Raw genomic sequence first — 17,347 nt, forward strand, 5'->3', positions numbered from 1 at the left:
CTGACCGGTGTGACAGCTCAGCTCAGCTCAGGGTGATGGTTAGCGGTTAGTTTACACTCGGTACCAAGGAGACAACCGTACACAAATACCTCAACAACCACGAAAACACACAAGCAACAATTTAATCCAGACTACCAACCAGTTATGTAACGCGGTGAACAAGACTCGTGGATATTAAAGGTAGGTTATTACAGTAACTAATGAATTCATTTGTATTTAATGTTTGGTAGTCTGGGGGCAGGGTTTTCAAATAAATTGACAAATTTCTTGAATGTGTAACTGGAGTATTTAAAAAAAAAATGTAATTACTATGTTTGATATATTTAGTATAGTATAGAAACATAGTTAATATTATGTTTCTATTTATATAGCTGTTTCTTACAGGAAGTTCCTGCAGGAGCCTGATGCAAACATGCCTGATGCAAAGTCTGACATGGAGCGAGTTGGGCTCTTTAAGGAAATGGGCTACATCTCCATAGGGGACAAATACAGACCCTTTACTTATCGTAGGTCTAAATACTATACCGCTAAATCCCACTGTAAGAAAATCACATACTGATCAGTGTTGTTGGTGCTGGAATTGTATAGGATTTAACATGGTGATCTTTCTTATCATCTTAAACCTGAATTTGAACTTTGTTTGATCGTTTCTCTAAGAGGAACCGTGGTGTGTATTCCTTTGATATATTTTCTGGAAAGGTCCGTTTAATGAAGCTGCACATAAAAACAAGCAGATGTTGGTGAGTGGGCCAAAGAAGAAATCAGCACTCCAGGCTGGCTACTTTGACACTCAGTTCAAGCGGATCTTTGAGAACGAGGCAATGACGGACCGTATCAAAATCCAAAGGCAGTACCAGATTCAGCAGGCGAAGAAGAACTTAGCAAAGGCATTTTTGCCCAGCAGTGGGGAAAAGAAATCGTAAGAAATGCAGTATTTATTTTCTTTTGAGAAAGTGTACATTTGAATTTCACAGTGATTGGAGGGCAGAGTGAATAATAATGTCGCTATTAGACCAAAGTAACTTACAGGATCTTATTGCATTCCAATTTTCGTGAGACATTTCATTAGATAAAAATGTTATAGCAGCCACATTTGGCATAGACTGATGCAAAATGGGATCTTACACATTTTAATATATATTATGACACGGTGGTAGACTCATTAAAAGTTTACCCTAAGTAGTACTTAGGCACATGACATGAATGTGAGGCCACAGAGGGCAATATGATGTAATCTCATTTTCACTGAGAAGAGCCAACACTCAGAATTTCCATTCCATCATGGGCCTTACAGGTCTGGAGTCTGGCCCAAATACTGAACTCCAGCCAAGGTATCGTCATGATCTTAATGAGGACAAACCACACTCTGCCCATGTTCTCATACTACCACACTACCACATAATACAATACACATTAATACTTAAGAATTAAACCCCTGATGTGTCAGGTGCATTTTGGTCCAATGAATATTAAACTATAGTGAAGTTTTGTTGTTTTTTTTTTCTCTAAACATCCTCTTATTGGACAGTTTTTTCTGCAATTTACTATTTCTGTGCCTTCCAAATAAGTCATGTATATTTGTTATTTCTGTGTAGCTCAGGTATTGGCAGTTACTATGGAACACTCGGGGGTCCAGTTAAGGCTATGAGTCCCTTGGAGATTCCCAAGAAGACATACAAATCCCCTGGCAAGAACATATACACCAGTCCACCCAAGAAAGGGAGTGGATATAGGTCAGTAAGGACTTTGTCATTCCTACTGGCATGATTTTTACTTTTTTGTGTGTGAGTGAACTAATATAAAGACAGTTCCTTGATCTCAGTGTGCTTATGTTGTCTTGACTCCATGTGCTGTTAGAATGACACTTTTCCTCTCGAGGATATCTCAGGCACAATCCATTATTGATCTAACTCATCTCATAACCGCATGGATGTGATTTAGAATGAAAGACTGGGAGTTAGAGATCAGTACTGTTGCTTAGGGAATTTCCTCTCATGGGGAATTCGCTTAACCATTTTTAATTCCACTACAATCGAGCCTGAGGAAAGAGCTTTCGATTCAGACATACAGTAACTGGAACTGAGACTGAGTTATATTCCCATCTGTTCAATAGCTTTCCAGATGTCACACTATCCAAATTGGAATTGTATTCTTCTGAACCCTATGACCGAGTGAGAGAGCTGCTAAAGGTATACAATTATGAAATTTAAAGAAAAACAAAAAAACTCTAATGTTGCATTTTGAGTACAGGTCACCATACTTCTGCATTGCAAATGAAAGAGGGATAATCTGTTTTCCAGCGTGAGGTGGCATCTCACAAAACTCAGATGAAAGGGGGGCCATTTCGTTTGAACCTTCATCCAAAGGAATGTTTCGATAGCAATCCTTACAAGCTTAATAAACCTCTGGCACTTTCAAACATGGCAGAAGAAAAAAAGACGCACTTTGCTGTGCCTTTCAAACCAACGTCTCCTAGCAAAATGGTAAGGCATGCTATACGCAAGCTCTAAACACCAATACATTTCTTTTTAGTGATAGATTAATTTATTTTCTCTTCACATGTTAGATTGGAGGAATGAAAGCAGGAACATTCGATCCATATCCGTCCCATTCCACAGACCCTTACGTCATTAAGAAGCCGAAGTCAGATTCAGTGAGCGCAAATAAAGGGGTGAAAATCTTCCACCCATCGGCCGGCCCGAAGAGCACTCCAGTGAAGAGCATTATCTCTCTCAATGTGAACAGGTAAGACTCCTGTTAAAACAAGCATGATATGCAGAATAAGAATGATTTAAGCTTATACCATACAATTTAAATAAACTGACAAAGCATACTTACAGTATTGTCATATAGAAATCAGCTTGTCATAACAACATATTAATAAGATCATTCTTTTTGATGTTAATATGAAAATTGTATTGTATAAGCTGTTGAAAAAGCAAATACCAGATATGTATGTGTGGATCTGCTTGGAAAACCCCTTCACATGATGAAAGTTTGACATTTTCTACTATTACTATATATAGTTTTTCAAACTCCTAAACTGAAAGGTTTTCCTGTTTGTGTATATCTCAACCAGAACTAAATGTAAGGAATAATACGTGACAGAGCGTGCTGTTGTAGGAAGAAGCAATAAGAGTTAACGTTACCACCTCAGAGTGAATTTTATTCCTTTCATACCTCAGCTAACCACTGCTTTTTTACATTTATTAATAAATGATACATTGCGCTTTTTAACCTATTATAATTACTTGTAATGTTGTGGAACCTCCATGAGTCAAGTTAATTCCTGTTACCACTTACATTATAATAGCTATAAATAGTCATTCTCTCACCAGCCTGTCTTTTTATCTCTCTTTAATAGGCCTAATATAAAAAAAACCCTACTGTGTTACAGAGAAACAAGAAAGCACATAAGAAAAGACTCTCCTGTGGCTGAAAACTTACTGACCTTACAAAGCACTAACACCTCTATAACTGTTTCATAAATGTGAAATAAATGTCTCCTTACAGAAAACTTAGATTAATCATTATTATTTGTTATATAACACCACATTTTTAAAAAATCTGCTTATTATTAGACTTAGATTATGTGGAGTATCTGCTATACTAGTCCCTGTGAATGAGTTGTTACTATAGAGAGGGTCACATAAGTATTAGAAACTGTGAATTAACATAAACATGTGATTTGAATTGCAGCTAGAACAGCTGTCAGAGGTGCTGTTATAGAAAATTAATCAACACCTTCTGACCAATCAGATTCAAGAATTCACCAGCACTGTGGTATAAAGTAATTTAAAGTTTGGTTAAACCTAAATTGAAAAGCATTACCTTTAAAGATCCCATTGCGACAGCAGCGCAGGAGCATCACAGACATTTTGACAGCTGATATCTGGTATGAATTGATTAGGCTTGTGCACGTTTTATTAGTACATGTAACTAACGTGATAAAAGCAGAACATTCACTGTGTGAGGAAAACCTGGCTAGCTTTTAGGCGTCTTCAAGCAGACTGACTGCTTTTACCACCACATTTGTTAAACTGGCTCCTTATCGAACATGATCTTTGCAGGATGTCAGCCAAGGCAGGATCATAAATTAAAGACATTTTCACTATTCTATTTGCAGGTTTGTGAATGCCACCAACTACAATCAAGTCCCCTCTGTGTTAGCATATTAAGTGGCGATGTCTGGCCTGAACCATTTGATGATGCAATTGGAAATCTGAAGATGAATTCTATCTTCCAGCAACGTACTGATGCAAGTATAATTTCATTAATGCCAGACGAGAATGTTATTGTGGTTGGAGGTGCACAAAAGTAAACCATACCTGTCATACATTTCTTACAAACTTCTTTTATCTTCTCATCATTATTATATTCTGCAGTATGTTGTCGGTTTAGAAGATAGGGCAACAAAGCAGGGCAAGGCAAGAGAGCTCACTGTGGTCAGATTTGCAAAACAGATTGCATACCATAACTGGAACATGCCTGGAATATTTTCACTTGCAGAACATGTACGTGGAAGCTGAGGCTGTATTTAGAAGACACAGTGTTAATATTACCCTGCCTTCCCAAAGTTTGTTGTTTAGTGCATGCTCTTTCATCAGTCATGTAATAAAAACACCCAAAGGAACTATTTTGTAAAAGTTTTGGTGATTTTAATTACAACATATTAAAGCTGAAATACTGCCACCCTGTGGACAGAGCTATGTAGTGCAGCAGGCCTAGTAGCTAAATATCCCATGTGAGGGCTGGCCACCACCAGTTGTTTAAAGGGCAGTTAGTATAGATTTGAAATTAACTATGCTCTGTATACTGATTGTTAGGAAGTGGTAAAAACAAATCCCAATAGCTTTATTATAAAACAGTAATAGTCAAGAATAGATGACTATCCACCCCACCTGAAAGAATTATTAGTTCTTTCAGGTGGGAGATTATTTTTAAGGACATTGTGGGGTTTTTGTTCTTTCTTACATTGACAATTACATTAAAGTGTTAATGTTAATGTTAAGAAATATTAGTTGTTTTAAAAAAAGTCATCAGAATTTTCATACATTAAAGGAATAACAATCAAGATGTTACACCTGAAAGAACCAGTTTTGTCAATCTAGCATAACAGCACTGCAAAAATGAGACTATGTTTGATCGCTTGCTGTTTCTCATTTGGTACCTAACTGAGGTACTGAAACTGTCAAGCAAGCATTCTCTTTTACGCTAAAGAGAGCCCATCAAGCAACAAAATGTAAATATTTCCCTTAGAGCAGACACGCCAGACCTTGGTTCAACAATTAATAAACATTCCTACATGTTTCAATGGGTTGCAGCATCAATAGGCAGTGAAGACTGGAGCTGTAATGTCTTTTAAGCGTTAGGGTACACGGTGACCAGGTCATGTCCCTCTGGAGGTCTGATTCGGATCCGAGCATGAGTCTCGCAATACAGCTGTCCCTCCACAAAGAAGTATCCTTTCTGCTTCAGGTTCATGCCACAGTCGGAGCACACAAAACACGCAGGGTGGCGGAACTTGTCCCGGGCTTTGACCACGGTACCCCTGTCAAACAGCCATATGAGTTAACATTAGAATTTACATCACAGCTTAGAATTACATTTTAAAAGGGTGCTGTACTGTGGAGGGATTGGAGGTTATACAGAGCCTTGTATTACACTGTGGTTTCTTACAATAGGTTGGATTCATATTGAATTCATATATTTGAGGCCAGACTCACACAATGCCATTGCCACATTTGTCACAAAGAGGCAGTTTCTGTAGCGTGGCTGAGGCTGCTTGGGGCTTCGTCACTGGAGCTTTGACACTTCTGGTTACCATAGGCTTTGTACCTGTCAAAAAGTCCAGTGAGTTGTTATGAACAATGTGTTCTTAGAAAAGTCTTTTAAAATACGACAATCTTTGCCACACTCAGGTGGTACTCAACATTTAGTTCATTCATTTATAGCATTCATTCATCTTTAGTAAGCACTTTGTCCTGGTAAAGAACATGGTGGATCTTGAACACTGGGAAAGAGGCCGGAATTCACCCCAGATCATCACAGGGCACAAGCACACACATTCACAGGTAATTTAGAGTAGCCAATCCACCTACTAGCATAGTTTTGGACAGTGGGAGGAAACCGACACAGGAACAGTGAGACCATGCAAAGCCCTACACAGGCAGTAAACCTAGGTCAGGATTGAACCAGGATTGAACCCTGGAGCTGTAAGGTAGCAATGCTATCCACTGTGCCACCATGCTGCACATTTAGGTAAGGGTATGCTAGATATAAAATAGCAACAAGATACTATAGATGATCCATTTTTTATCAGTCAAATGTGTTCAGGTAACTGACCGTCACTCTCTATGTAGTCCTGCAGGGCTTTGAAAGAGCCGGACTGGCGAGGCTCATGAGGAGTTTCATCATCCTCCTGCAACATTCGGTACACGTCAGAATCCTCAATGGATGTCAGGGCTTTTCCACTGAGAACAAAAACAGGACAAAAGCGCACTTAATGTTCCATGTAGGGTTGACATCTGCAGTATAATCTACATCAATAATACATGTCCTAAACACTAACTACAGGCATGTTAGTGAACCAAAACACATCATTATAATTATTAAAAAATGCATATCCTTTAATATTTATCAATATGATGTTTATTGTAGATGTGTGAGTAGGTTAAGTTGAGATAATGGGAAGTTTAACCAAGCATGGGTTACCTGATTGCTGGTTTATCAGCTACAGCAGATAACTGAGTGTGCTGTAGAGCTTCTGATAGATTGGCATCTGAGTACAAGTTAATGGGGGAATTATACAGAGTGGACCGAGCCAGGGCTTCAATCTGACTCCGATTAGTAACTGGTGCAGTCCCCTTAAATACATTCGGTGTCACCCTCTGAGATGTGTTATCTCTGAAGTTGAACAGTTTGGGTTATAGAAAGCCATGGTGAAAATAGTGTTGGTCAAAGGGGACAGCAAGGAGGACAGGGAGGAGAAGGACCAAAAGGACAGGAGATAATGAAAAAAGAAGGTTAGAAAAGTCCAAATGAAGACTTTAACATCTATAGGAAAATATGTTGTTCAACATAATACACTGTCTGAATTTGACAGATTTCATTGGATTACAGTTGAATTCAAGGTTTGAATTTTATGTTGTTTCTCATTAAAAAAAAAAACAGGAGAATGTTGTAATCTAGTAATAGTCTAATAACCTGTTTTGACCCCCAGGTGTGAAGGGCTTTGGCCTGACATTAAACTTGTGTTCAAAATAGCCAAGGTCCTGCAAGACATAAGAAGGGAGGATGGAGAGTTTAGAGAGCCAGTTAGAAGTTGCCAGGAGCAGAAGTCCTCCTAGGTCTGACATTTCTTTCATAAAGAGATCTGGTCTATTGATGGACTAAGCAAACTCAGTTGAAACTACCTGGGTAAACAAAAACTATAACTTTGGTGTGAAATAGAATAATTTAGTTCCGTTTTTTCTAGTTTTACTTTCCTCTCTTCAATCCAAACAGCATAAATTTGATGCACCCTGAATTGCTTATTTGCTGCAAACCTGGATCGGATGGACATCGGCTATCTAGCAGGACCTAGGAGAACTTCTGCCCCAACAGAAGATGTGTTATTACACAGACATGTGTTAGAGTTCAAGCAGGTTACTCCAGGATGAAGAGAGAATAGTGAGGTTCTTTCTATAGCTGCTGATATTCAGACTGTCACTCACCCATTGGGCCTGTCATGCACCAGGCCACGGATTTGTCCATGCAGGGCATCATGGATGTTGCCCTCAGAGTAGAGGCCTATGGGACTGTTGTAAGAAGAGCTCACCACCTGCCTTTTGTCATCCAGGTTGGCAGCAGCCACAAACGGCTGTGCTCTTCTGTTATGGCCTGTGCCTATTGGCTTAAACTCCTGTACGTTTGGACACATACACACACTACATGCTGAAGCATTACATGGACCATACATTTTTGAGGCAAAATCACAACACAGTGCACGGTTTCCTTTTATTATTTTAAATTTATGCTGTTAGTCATGATCATGTTTTGCATTTTAATCTACTTATAGAATAACAACTACTTCAGAACTGATATTTCTCCCATCACAAGTCATTAATTCTGCTCACACACCTCTCATTCATTCATTCGTTTATCTTAAGTAGCTGTTTAAGCCTAGTCGTCATGGTGGAACCAAAGCCAATGGGCCAATCATAGGGCACTACAGTATAAGGTGGCTATGCTACCCGCAGTGTTGTCCTATCTCATTCACTTTTTGTTGCCCTTAATCTGTCCACCATTTATGTCTTAGAAATGATGATGCATAAATAATCACTGAATCATTGTGAATGTTACACCTATTTTTTTCTTATTTAGTCTTACTTGGAATAAATCATATTTAGTCATATTTAAATCATTTTAGTAAAAACATGTATTATCACAAAATTTTGTTAAAAAAACAAACAAAAAAAACATTGTTAGTGAAGTTTAGATTATTATTACCTAACAACTAGTTCATCTGATTTCTCTCTAATGGTTGGAAATGAAGCAAAACTTATATCAGTGCTATAGCAACAAGAGATAAAGTTATGGGAAAAAGAAAGTATTCCCTGTTTTTATGTATCAGGTTCCAAATAATAGCCAACTTCTATAAACAAATAAACAACCTCAGGTGACAACAACCCAAAAAAAAAAAAAAATACAACATATTTCATTTTAAATTTTCAAAAAAGTAAGCCAATATTTAGAAACCAGGTGGGGAAAAAATAAGTACAACCTTCATACTTACACAATCATTAAGAGAGTAATTAGCAGCCAAGTGTTATTAATGAAATGCACAAATTAGTTAATCATCAAGAAGTGTGACTACCTGTACAAAAGCAGAACTTTGGTGTTGGTAGTTTGAAGCTCTGGAGCACTCAGGTGTGTGTCTATATCATGCCAAGAGGAAAGGACATCAGCCATGGCCTCAGAGAAGCAACTGTTGCTGCTCATCAATCTGGGAAGGGTTATAAGGCCATCTCCAAACAATTTTAAATTCACCATTCAACACTGAGAAGGAATGTATACAAAAAAGAGCCTTCAAGACAGCTGGTAATCTTCCCAGGAGTCGGGGTTCCAGCAAATTCAGTCCAAGAACATACCGTTTTGTGCTCAGATAGAACAAGCTACACCTTTTGGACTACAGGCCTCAGTAAGTACCTTAAATGTTTATGTTCATGACAGCACAATCAGAAAAAGACTGAACAAGTACAGTAGGGTGGAGCTAGGAAAAAGTCCCATTTTTTCCAAAAAGAATATGGTATCATGACTATGGTTTATAACTTTGAATCTGAACAAACCACAAAAGTTCTGGAGCAATATAGAGATGTTTAGTCATCATGCACAGCACCATGTTTGGAAACCAAGGATATTTGTTTGCTTATAGATGTTGATGAGGCCCACACAATTTAGGCCCTGATAAATAAAATCATAAATAAAAACAGAAATGAAGAGGGTTTACTTTCTTTTTTCCCATGACTGTACTTGCTAAAATTAAGTTAGCCATAGCTATAAGCTAGACTGAAATTCTAAATACTATTTGTATGGTCCATGTGTGTTTTACATGCTGCTAACAATACACAATGGTCTATGTCTGGATTCCATTAGACTGAGGTGGGCAGTCTTGTTGGTGTAGCGTTGATAGCCAAAAAGACATAATGTTCTCTTTTAAGAGTCTCATTTTTTCACCAGTTTCTAATTACCTGATCTATGACTTAGTCATGAAACAATTTCCAAACAAATCAAAGGGGACATGACAAAAAGACAAAAAGAGTCAGGATTTGCTTAGAGATGATAAAAGTGTGAAAATGAGAGAACATTAGTGTTTATAAAAAGAAATTGATTGAAAAAGCATGCGTGCACAACACAAGTCTGGGTTTGCCTAGAAGCAAATTGTTAGCGAGGATTAAAGGAAATATCCAGGCAGTAAAGATTTTATTGTTATTCCTATTAACCAAGAGTAAGACTACACTGCTCGCAAATCAACGAATGCTGCCTTCCATCAAATAAACCAGAGCGATGGCAGTCAATCTCTTTAATGTTTCTCATGCACTTAAACATTCAAGAAGAAATACACAGAGAAGCCTCTGTTACATTATGTGAAAGCAGAAACGCATGGTTGTACATATGGCTCTTTGCTGCTTGCATTGTGAATCTTACTTGTTGCTCTGCTTCCAGGTTGACTTTGAATGGGTGTGCTTTTCCCTCCTCCATGACTTGTGGGGACCAGAGTTTGGTTTCAGGCCTGCAAGACATAAAGTACAGTATACGTCCAGTCTGGTACAAAATGTGCCACATAAAACAATATTATCCATTTTGAAGACATGTTATAACCTGTATCAGCAAAACATCTATAGGGCAACAAGGTCTTTATTATATCTAACATGCCCTGGCTATACCATCACACATCAGCCATCATCATCTTTTCTTTATTTTCTTACCTTTTAGTACATGATGCAATAAAACAGGTGTGGAGTAATGACAGGAAAGATACAGATTGTAAACTGACACAAACCTTCAGTTTAGCTCTGAATCAAAGTGTATTATTAAAGTATTATCTTTTAAAAAACAACCATTTACTTTAATTATGAAATGCCTTCATCATGCTAACCTTTCTATTTTGAGGCAGAGCTGATTAGTAGAGTCTTTTATCTTGTTCTGGGCCTCAGCGTGAGTCATTCCATCTGTTGGGGCTCCTTCGATAGCCAGGATGACGTCTCCCGGGCACAAATTGACCAGCGAGGCCTTGCTTCCAGGAGTCACCTAAAACAGTGTTTAATGGTGTACTTAACAGTTGTAAAGCTGCACAGTGATCATACAGGTAATAATCTCAGGAAAAGCCATAATTAGGCTGCGTTTCTATGAAGCAACTCATAAGCAGAATGATATTTTAGAGTTATCACTTGGCTCTTCCATGCAGAAAGTCATCTATAAATAGTGAGCTGCATGTGTCAATTGAAGTGTAGTATCACCAGCAGAGGGGCTAAAGCTCAGCCCATTGGTGGCTCGCTGATCTAACCTCTCTGGCATTCACTGCACTCCAGTAGATCTGTTTCTGCTTCATTACTGGATCCTGACATCATTCCTTACTTGTCTCATCCTTCACTCTTCTTTTCCCTGACCAACTCATTTCCCAGGTATTTTTCTCCCCCTGCAGACATTTATCTCATTTGCTTGATGTGTTGGTCTTCCACCTGAGGCTGTGACTAATCTAGACTGATACGATCCTACTCCCCATCATCTTTCAGCTCTATCTCTCTCCCCAGAGGAATTTAAATTATTCCGTGGCAACTATTAAAGACCAGAGGTTTTAGTTTCTCGTTGTTGGTGTTAATGTCTTAAACATTTTTGAGGTTTTAATTTTGGCCTCCTGATTTATAAGCTGAAGATAGATCCCAGTAAAACAGTGCAATACATACTCTTGTGTATTTAGCATGTTCACTGACAACATGTTGAATTCTCTGTTATATAGCCTGACATAAAAATGATCAGCGAGAATGTCAATTCCACATGGGACTACATTTACCACATGCAGTTTTGCACTCAAGTCTCCTTTGGTGAACACTGGACTAGTTCAACAAACAGACTCCATATAAAAACCATAATGAACTTTCTTTTACTTTCACACTATCCGTTGTTACCCAGATGAGGATGGGATCCCTTCTGAGTTTGGTTCCTCTCAAGGTTTCTTCCTCATTTCATCTTAGGGAGTTTTTCCTTCGCCACCATCACCACTGGCTTGCTCAATAGGGATAAATTTACCCACTTAAAATCTGTATCCAGTGTTTATATGTTTCTGTAAAGCTGCTCTGAGACAATCTCCATTGTTAAAACCACTATACAAATAAAATTGAATTGAATTGAACCACCATCTGCTCACCAGACCAAAGATTTTGATGAGATAGGCTGTGATAAGCAGAGCCTTCGCTGTATTGGAAATAGGCTGTTGTCTGTTAGACACTTTGTTTTATTGCAAACACCTGGTACTATTGTGCTAGCTGAAATGGAAGATAATTCCTGTAGAAATGTGCATTAGCAGCACTTTAGATCAAACACAGAAAATCAGATTGAGCCCATGACACCACTCTAGCAAATGGCCAACACGGATTTCTCAGATGCAAATGAGGATACAGAGCAGCTGCTAGCAAGGCTGGACTGTAAATATCACAGAAAAACACAAGCCCATTTCGGTTGTAGAGAACACCTGTTGTCTGTATTCAGACTTCAGACTTCAGACTTAAAGGATGAGGGGAATACAACATAAAGGTCCAGCGCAAGAGATACATGTTGAAACTGCATTTTAAACCATGCCATCATGATGACTGGAGTCAATGCATGATATTACAGCAGGAGAAAAAAAACGAGAAGGAATTTGTCATGGACTCATGGTGGTTATATCTTTTCTTTCTTTTATTCTTTTCTTTCTTTCCTTGCACTTTATTTCGCTTATGTAGGTTGACATGGGAAGAAACCAGCAGAAACATATCCGCCTACTCACAGCTGAAGTTTGCCATGATGTCATCACACAGGCATCATTGTTAAAACTCACTTAAGTATTGAGTTTTTTTTTTTTGGTGTATTTTGTGGAAAGAAGCAACACAGCTGTGTAAATGAGTCTTTCATTTGTATTATAGTATTATATCACCGATTATGTTAAACGAGACTTCTGAATACTGTTTACTTTGAATCTGATCTTCCACTTGACTGAAGTAAATTCTGCAAGAAAAAGCATTAGACTGAAAGAATGACATCACCAATTCTGTCTGCTGAACGCGTCTGTCCAACCAACCACAGACAGAAACAGACTGTATTATGCTATTGCATAATATAATGTTATGGTTACTTGCTGATTTTCTCTAATTTAGATACATTTAAAACATGCTGATACAATTTAAGTTTGTAAACTTGTAAACCCCCCCCAGTATTACTATATGCAATTTATATGAAATGTTGCAACTGGGCCACTGTACAAGGCTTCTCATTTATGATTTAACCAGAGACCTATCATTAGTATTCCCTAGACAAAGTCTAGAGCAGTGGAACTCAACTAAACTTGGACAACTAGACTGAATGAAAACCAGGTCTCATGCTGCCACAGTCACTTTGCATTATTCTATTCATTATACGGTCAGTTTTCATACACTGTTAGTCCATAAAAGTCTATGAATGGTGCATTGTGTAGGAGGGATAAAAAAAAATCACCAGCTGTCACAAGAGATGAGAGTTTTAACAGAATGGGTCTGAACTATGTCTTACATATTATGAATGTATTGTACCAAACTGCAGCTATCTTCAGGGATAAAGCTCTATCATGTTGAACACAGGCTTACACAGCCTCATACACTTATAAAGTGTTTCCAAATCTACTCAGAGTTTTATCATTTTGTTATGGTACTGTAAATTAGCACCTGACTGATGATAAAATAGGGATATAATAATAAAGTAACCCCGATACATGATAAAGTAAGTCCGTCAAAGTTACATAATAGAGAAAGGAACTGCATGCAGATTTCACCACTTACTGCAGGTACCTAAGGTCAGTACTAATAGCCAATTTTATGTTACAGTTTTAATCAGAACCATTCAACTTACACTAAATTGAGACAAAGTGAATGTAACATCTGATCCAGCTGCACCGAGTAACAGCAACTGTCTGTCAACTGCAGGATGCTAAGAGGGGTTAGACGGTAGCAGGACGTATAGTTGGCATTTTATAGATACAGAGCTGTATCTAAGTATTAGCTCCAAATTCCTCAATCGAACAAACTGGATAAAGTTTTCTTTCACCCAAAGTAACTGTATCTACTGCCACTTAGTTAACCTTCCACCTTTCCTGAATTTCCTCCTTCAGCAGATGGCTAAGGAGCTGTGGGCTTCAGGGACCAACAAATCACTGAGCAACAGGTGTGGAGAAGCCCTCTGGAGCCAAATTGTAGACATGTGTATGTTTGGGTGTGGGGGGGCAGGTATGGTTTTATTACTTAGTGGGGACCAAATATGCCTACCAGAGATAGGACAGGAATATCAGACAGTTTTGACCTTGTTGAGAAAAAAATGCTTTAAAAAAAATAATAAATAAATAAATAAATTTAAATTTAAAAAATTATATTTTATTTTTTAATTTTTAATATATATATATATATATATATATATATATATATATATATATATATATATATATATATATATATATATATATAATTTATTTATATATTTATTTTTTAACAAAAACTAATCAGCCAAACTATTAAAAAAAAAATAAATTGGTTACTGAGGTAAAGGTTATGGTTAGGTATAGGCATAGCATTAATTGTTTATTACTGTAGCTAATTAGTTAATTATTAATTATGATGTCAGAGGAAGGTCCTCACAAGGCTAGAGAGAGAGAGAGAGAGAGAGAGAGAGAGAGAGAGAGAGAGAGAGACAGCATTAGTTTGGTGCAGTGATAGTATAGTCCTACCCTATAATTAGCAGTACCATGAGGGTAGACAATCCATGCATTTCCAGTGTAACAGATGTTATGAAAACCAGCCAGACAAGCTTATATTCATAAAAAAGTGGAGCCATCCGTGACTGATTCATCACCTGAAATCACAACAACATATGATTTATACTCTATAGGTATCATATGTGAAACATAGAGGGTTTAAAACCATTTTTTAAGTCTATGCTTACACCTTTGTTCAAAGAAGATGACATTAATTAACATAACACTGCAGTCCATATATTCTATTATTTGGCTGATGAAACTACTAGTAGATTGTTTTGTTCTTTCAATATAATCCAAACTTGCATATACTTTATGATATTTTTCTATGCTGTGTAACTATTTTAGATTTTGTCCCACTTCGAGCACCATCCTGTATATTATCACTCCCCTAATGTGAAATATTGCTATTCCACAGACATGACTCGATCCTGAATTGGTGAGTACAAATTCAGTTGATCCATAAAAGAATGTAGATGTTGTGTATCATCTTTAGTTCGAGTAGTGTATATATATAAAATGCACAACATAAATATATGCACTCATGCTTCGTGTGGTTCAGATCTACGTACTCCGTATGCATTCCAGCCCTTTGACTTGACAATCCTCAGTTGTGTCTTGTCCAGGACTTAAAGAGAAAAGCTGTATTGTTTTTCAGTTCAACCCACACATTTCTCCTGCCTGTACCTCTCCTGCCCAGCTCTTCTAAGTCATTCCTATCTCTGTAAGACTCTTGACCCCTGCTGGAGTGTGTGATGAAGCCCAGACTGTAGCAAAGTGTCTGCTTATTATCACTCACCCTGGTGATGGTTAGAGGTTGGTTGAAATCTTTGCCACCACACAGTCGAAATCCCCATGGGGCAGGCCCGTCCAGCAGCACGTTCTGCGGCATGTCTCTACTTCGTTCTGCTTGTTCCTCTTTTTTTTTTCTCGTCTTTCGCTCTTTACCCGAGCAAAGGGGAGCAGGAGCAGCAGCTGCACAACTGCAAGAATCAGCTGTTCCTCTGTATCTAGACACACCAACACTGATTGGCAGTCAGTGCCTGTGCCTAAATCCCTTTTATGTGTGTGTCAGTGAGTGTGAGGTGGATGCCAGGATGCCCCACCTCTCAGAGTGAGATCATGAAGCAAACTGAAGGTCTGAGGTAGTGCAATAGAGCATGTTTCTCTCTCTCTCTCTCCCCCCCCTTTCCCAATTTATCTTTCTATTCATCCACTCACTCTCCTACTCTATCTCTCACTCTACTATATGCCACTCTAGCCGTCTACTCAAGAGTTTTTTTTTCTCTCCCTCAGACAGACATCCGTGTAGATCTGACAGGAACATCACGTACACATCACTCACTATATCAAAGATATGACATGAGTCATAGACTTGGACTACAGAGAAGACCAGGCAAAAGCATCTCAGCTGTTCGATGCAAGCTTGAAGGTGTCAGAAATTAGGTAGCTGCTCAAACTGCTCTGACACGAATTCTGATTTAGTAACGGCGGTCAATGGATCACCTAGAGCGAACCATGAGCTCCTGTTTCAAAGGCTGCATGCCACAGTAATATCATGCAGGTATCACATGGCACCAAAGATCAGTGCTGACATTTTAGTATTTTTTTTTTACCTATTCAACATTCCTGCATGATCGTCTATGTGGTTTCCTGCCTGGAGCTACCACATAAGATGTCTAACTCGCCATTCATCTTAAGCCGTGCTTGTGTGTCTAATCTGTTGAAATTATATTATCCGTGGAAATCTCCCTGATTTATAATATTATAATATTGATTTATCATATGCTCACCAAATGAAACCCAAGTTTCAACAAAGTAAACCAAGCGTCACTCTGTACAGTATTTTACGGCAAGCGAGGGTCATGTATGAGATGTTAAAGGGTGGCTGTTCTGTTTATGAATAGAGATCTCCTTGATTGTATTTCAGACTTGAACAACTCCTTATTTGGTTGAGCCTTCAGGTTACAGAACTAAACTAGTGTCTCTCTCTGATGAGAATGGATGATGCTGGACTAGGACAAAACTTTTTGGAGTTTTATTTCCCTGATAAGTGTTTTTTGTAATTCCATAAGGTGCTAATGAAACAGTTACATTCCTCATTATGTAAAATATTTTTAGTGTTTTGTGACATATCCACTGACAGATTTGGTTATTGGTTATGGTGAATTAAAAGTCAGTACCTTCATGAAGCCATCGCCTATTTAGCTAAACGCAACATCGCTGCTGCAGTTGAACATTTAAGTTTAACATTGCTGAACATTTCCCAGAGAACAACTCGACAGATTTTGCCATGAGGATCTTGCAGAGTGGTTCTTTAATGAGTAGGAAGTTGCGTGTTGAACTTGCAAGTGGAAATTTACCATAAGCAAACAACTGTAACCCTGGTTCTCTCATAAAATGAGTAACGTATCTAAATATGGGACACTTCCCTCTTGTGGTGTCCTCCAGAAGCAATAAGACATGACGTGCATGCTGCAAGGTCTTCTATTCAGTCTTGGGCAAGAAGGCCTGGTTCACAGTTGGAGTCGTAATGCACCCCGAAGGTATTCAAAGGGTTTGAGGTCAGGGCTCTGTGCAAGCCACTCAAGTTCATTCACCCCAACCTTGTTAAACCATGTCTTTATGGACCTTGCTTTGTGCACAGTGGTATTGTCATGCTGTAACAGATTTGAGCCTCTTAACTCCAGTGGAAGGAAAGACATTCTACAGCATACAAAGACATTCTAGACAGTTGAGTGCTTCTAACGTTGTAGCAACAATTTGGGGAAGGTCCACATATCGGTGTGATGTTCAGGTGTCCACATAGCCATATAGTGTAGCTATCAGAGA

The 17,347-nt window shown here is 38.3% G+C and overlaps 2 protein-coding genes across 5 annotated transcripts; one reads left to right on the plus strand and one right to left on the minus strand.

Moving 5' to 3' along the window:
• The first annotated feature begins 38 nt into the window (after nt 1–38).
• On the plus strand, nt 39–4,343 carry c8h4orf47 (chromosome 8 C4orf47 homolog). 2 transcript variants are annotated; one of them, XM_053630719.1, is made up of 8 exons: nt 39–180; nt 372–506; nt 700–919; nt 1,596–1,733; nt 2,114–2,189; nt 2,301–2,483; nt 2,567–2,745; nt 4,127–4,343. In XM_053630719.1, exons 2-8 carry the CDS (start codon nt 413–415, stop codon nt 4,176–4,178), a joined length of 942 nt encoding a protein of 313 aa, XP_053486694.1. In that variant the 5' UTR covers nt 39–180; nt 372–412; the 3' UTR covers nt 4,179–4,343. The 2 variants fall into 2 exon arrangements, with proteins under 2 accessions (XP_053486694.1, XP_053486695.1); XM_053630720.1 differs by having other exon boundaries at nt 385–506.
• Nucleotides 4,344–4,523: 180 nt separating this feature from the next.
• On the minus strand, nt 4,524–15,558 carry pdlim3b (PDZ and LIM domain 3b). 3 transcript variants are annotated; one of them, XM_053630716.1, is made up of 8 exons: nt 15,315–15,558; nt 10,640–10,791; nt 10,189–10,273; nt 7,716–7,903; nt 6,715–6,906; nt 6,346–6,473; nt 5,727–5,838; nt 4,524–5,551 (listed from the first exon to the last, which is right to left on the minus strand). In XM_053630716.1, the coding sequence occupies exons 1-8, from the start codon at nt 15,405–15,407 to the stop codon at nt 5,362–5,364; spliced, it is 1,140 nt and encodes a 379-aa protein (XP_053486691.1). In that variant the 5' UTR covers nt 15,408–15,558; the 3' UTR covers nt 4,524–5,361. The 3 variants fall into 3 exon arrangements, with proteins under 3 accessions (XP_053486691.1, XP_053486692.1, XP_053486693.1); XM_053630717.1 differs by lacking the exon at nt 7,716–7,903 and adding an exon at nt 7,207–7,274 and having other exon boundaries at nt 15,315–15,557; XM_053630718.1 differs by lacking the exon at nt 6,715–6,906 and having other exon boundaries at nt 15,315–15,557.
• Between the last annotated feature and the right edge of the window lie 1,789 nt (nt 15,559–17,347).

The sequence above is a fragment of the Ictalurus furcatus genome, chromosome 8 (assembly GCF_023375685.1).
Source record: "Ictalurus furcatus strain D&B chromosome 8, Billie_1.0, whole genome shotgun sequence".
NCBI lineage: Eukaryota > Metazoa > Chordata > Actinopteri > Siluriformes > Ictaluridae > Ictalurus > Ictalurus furcatus.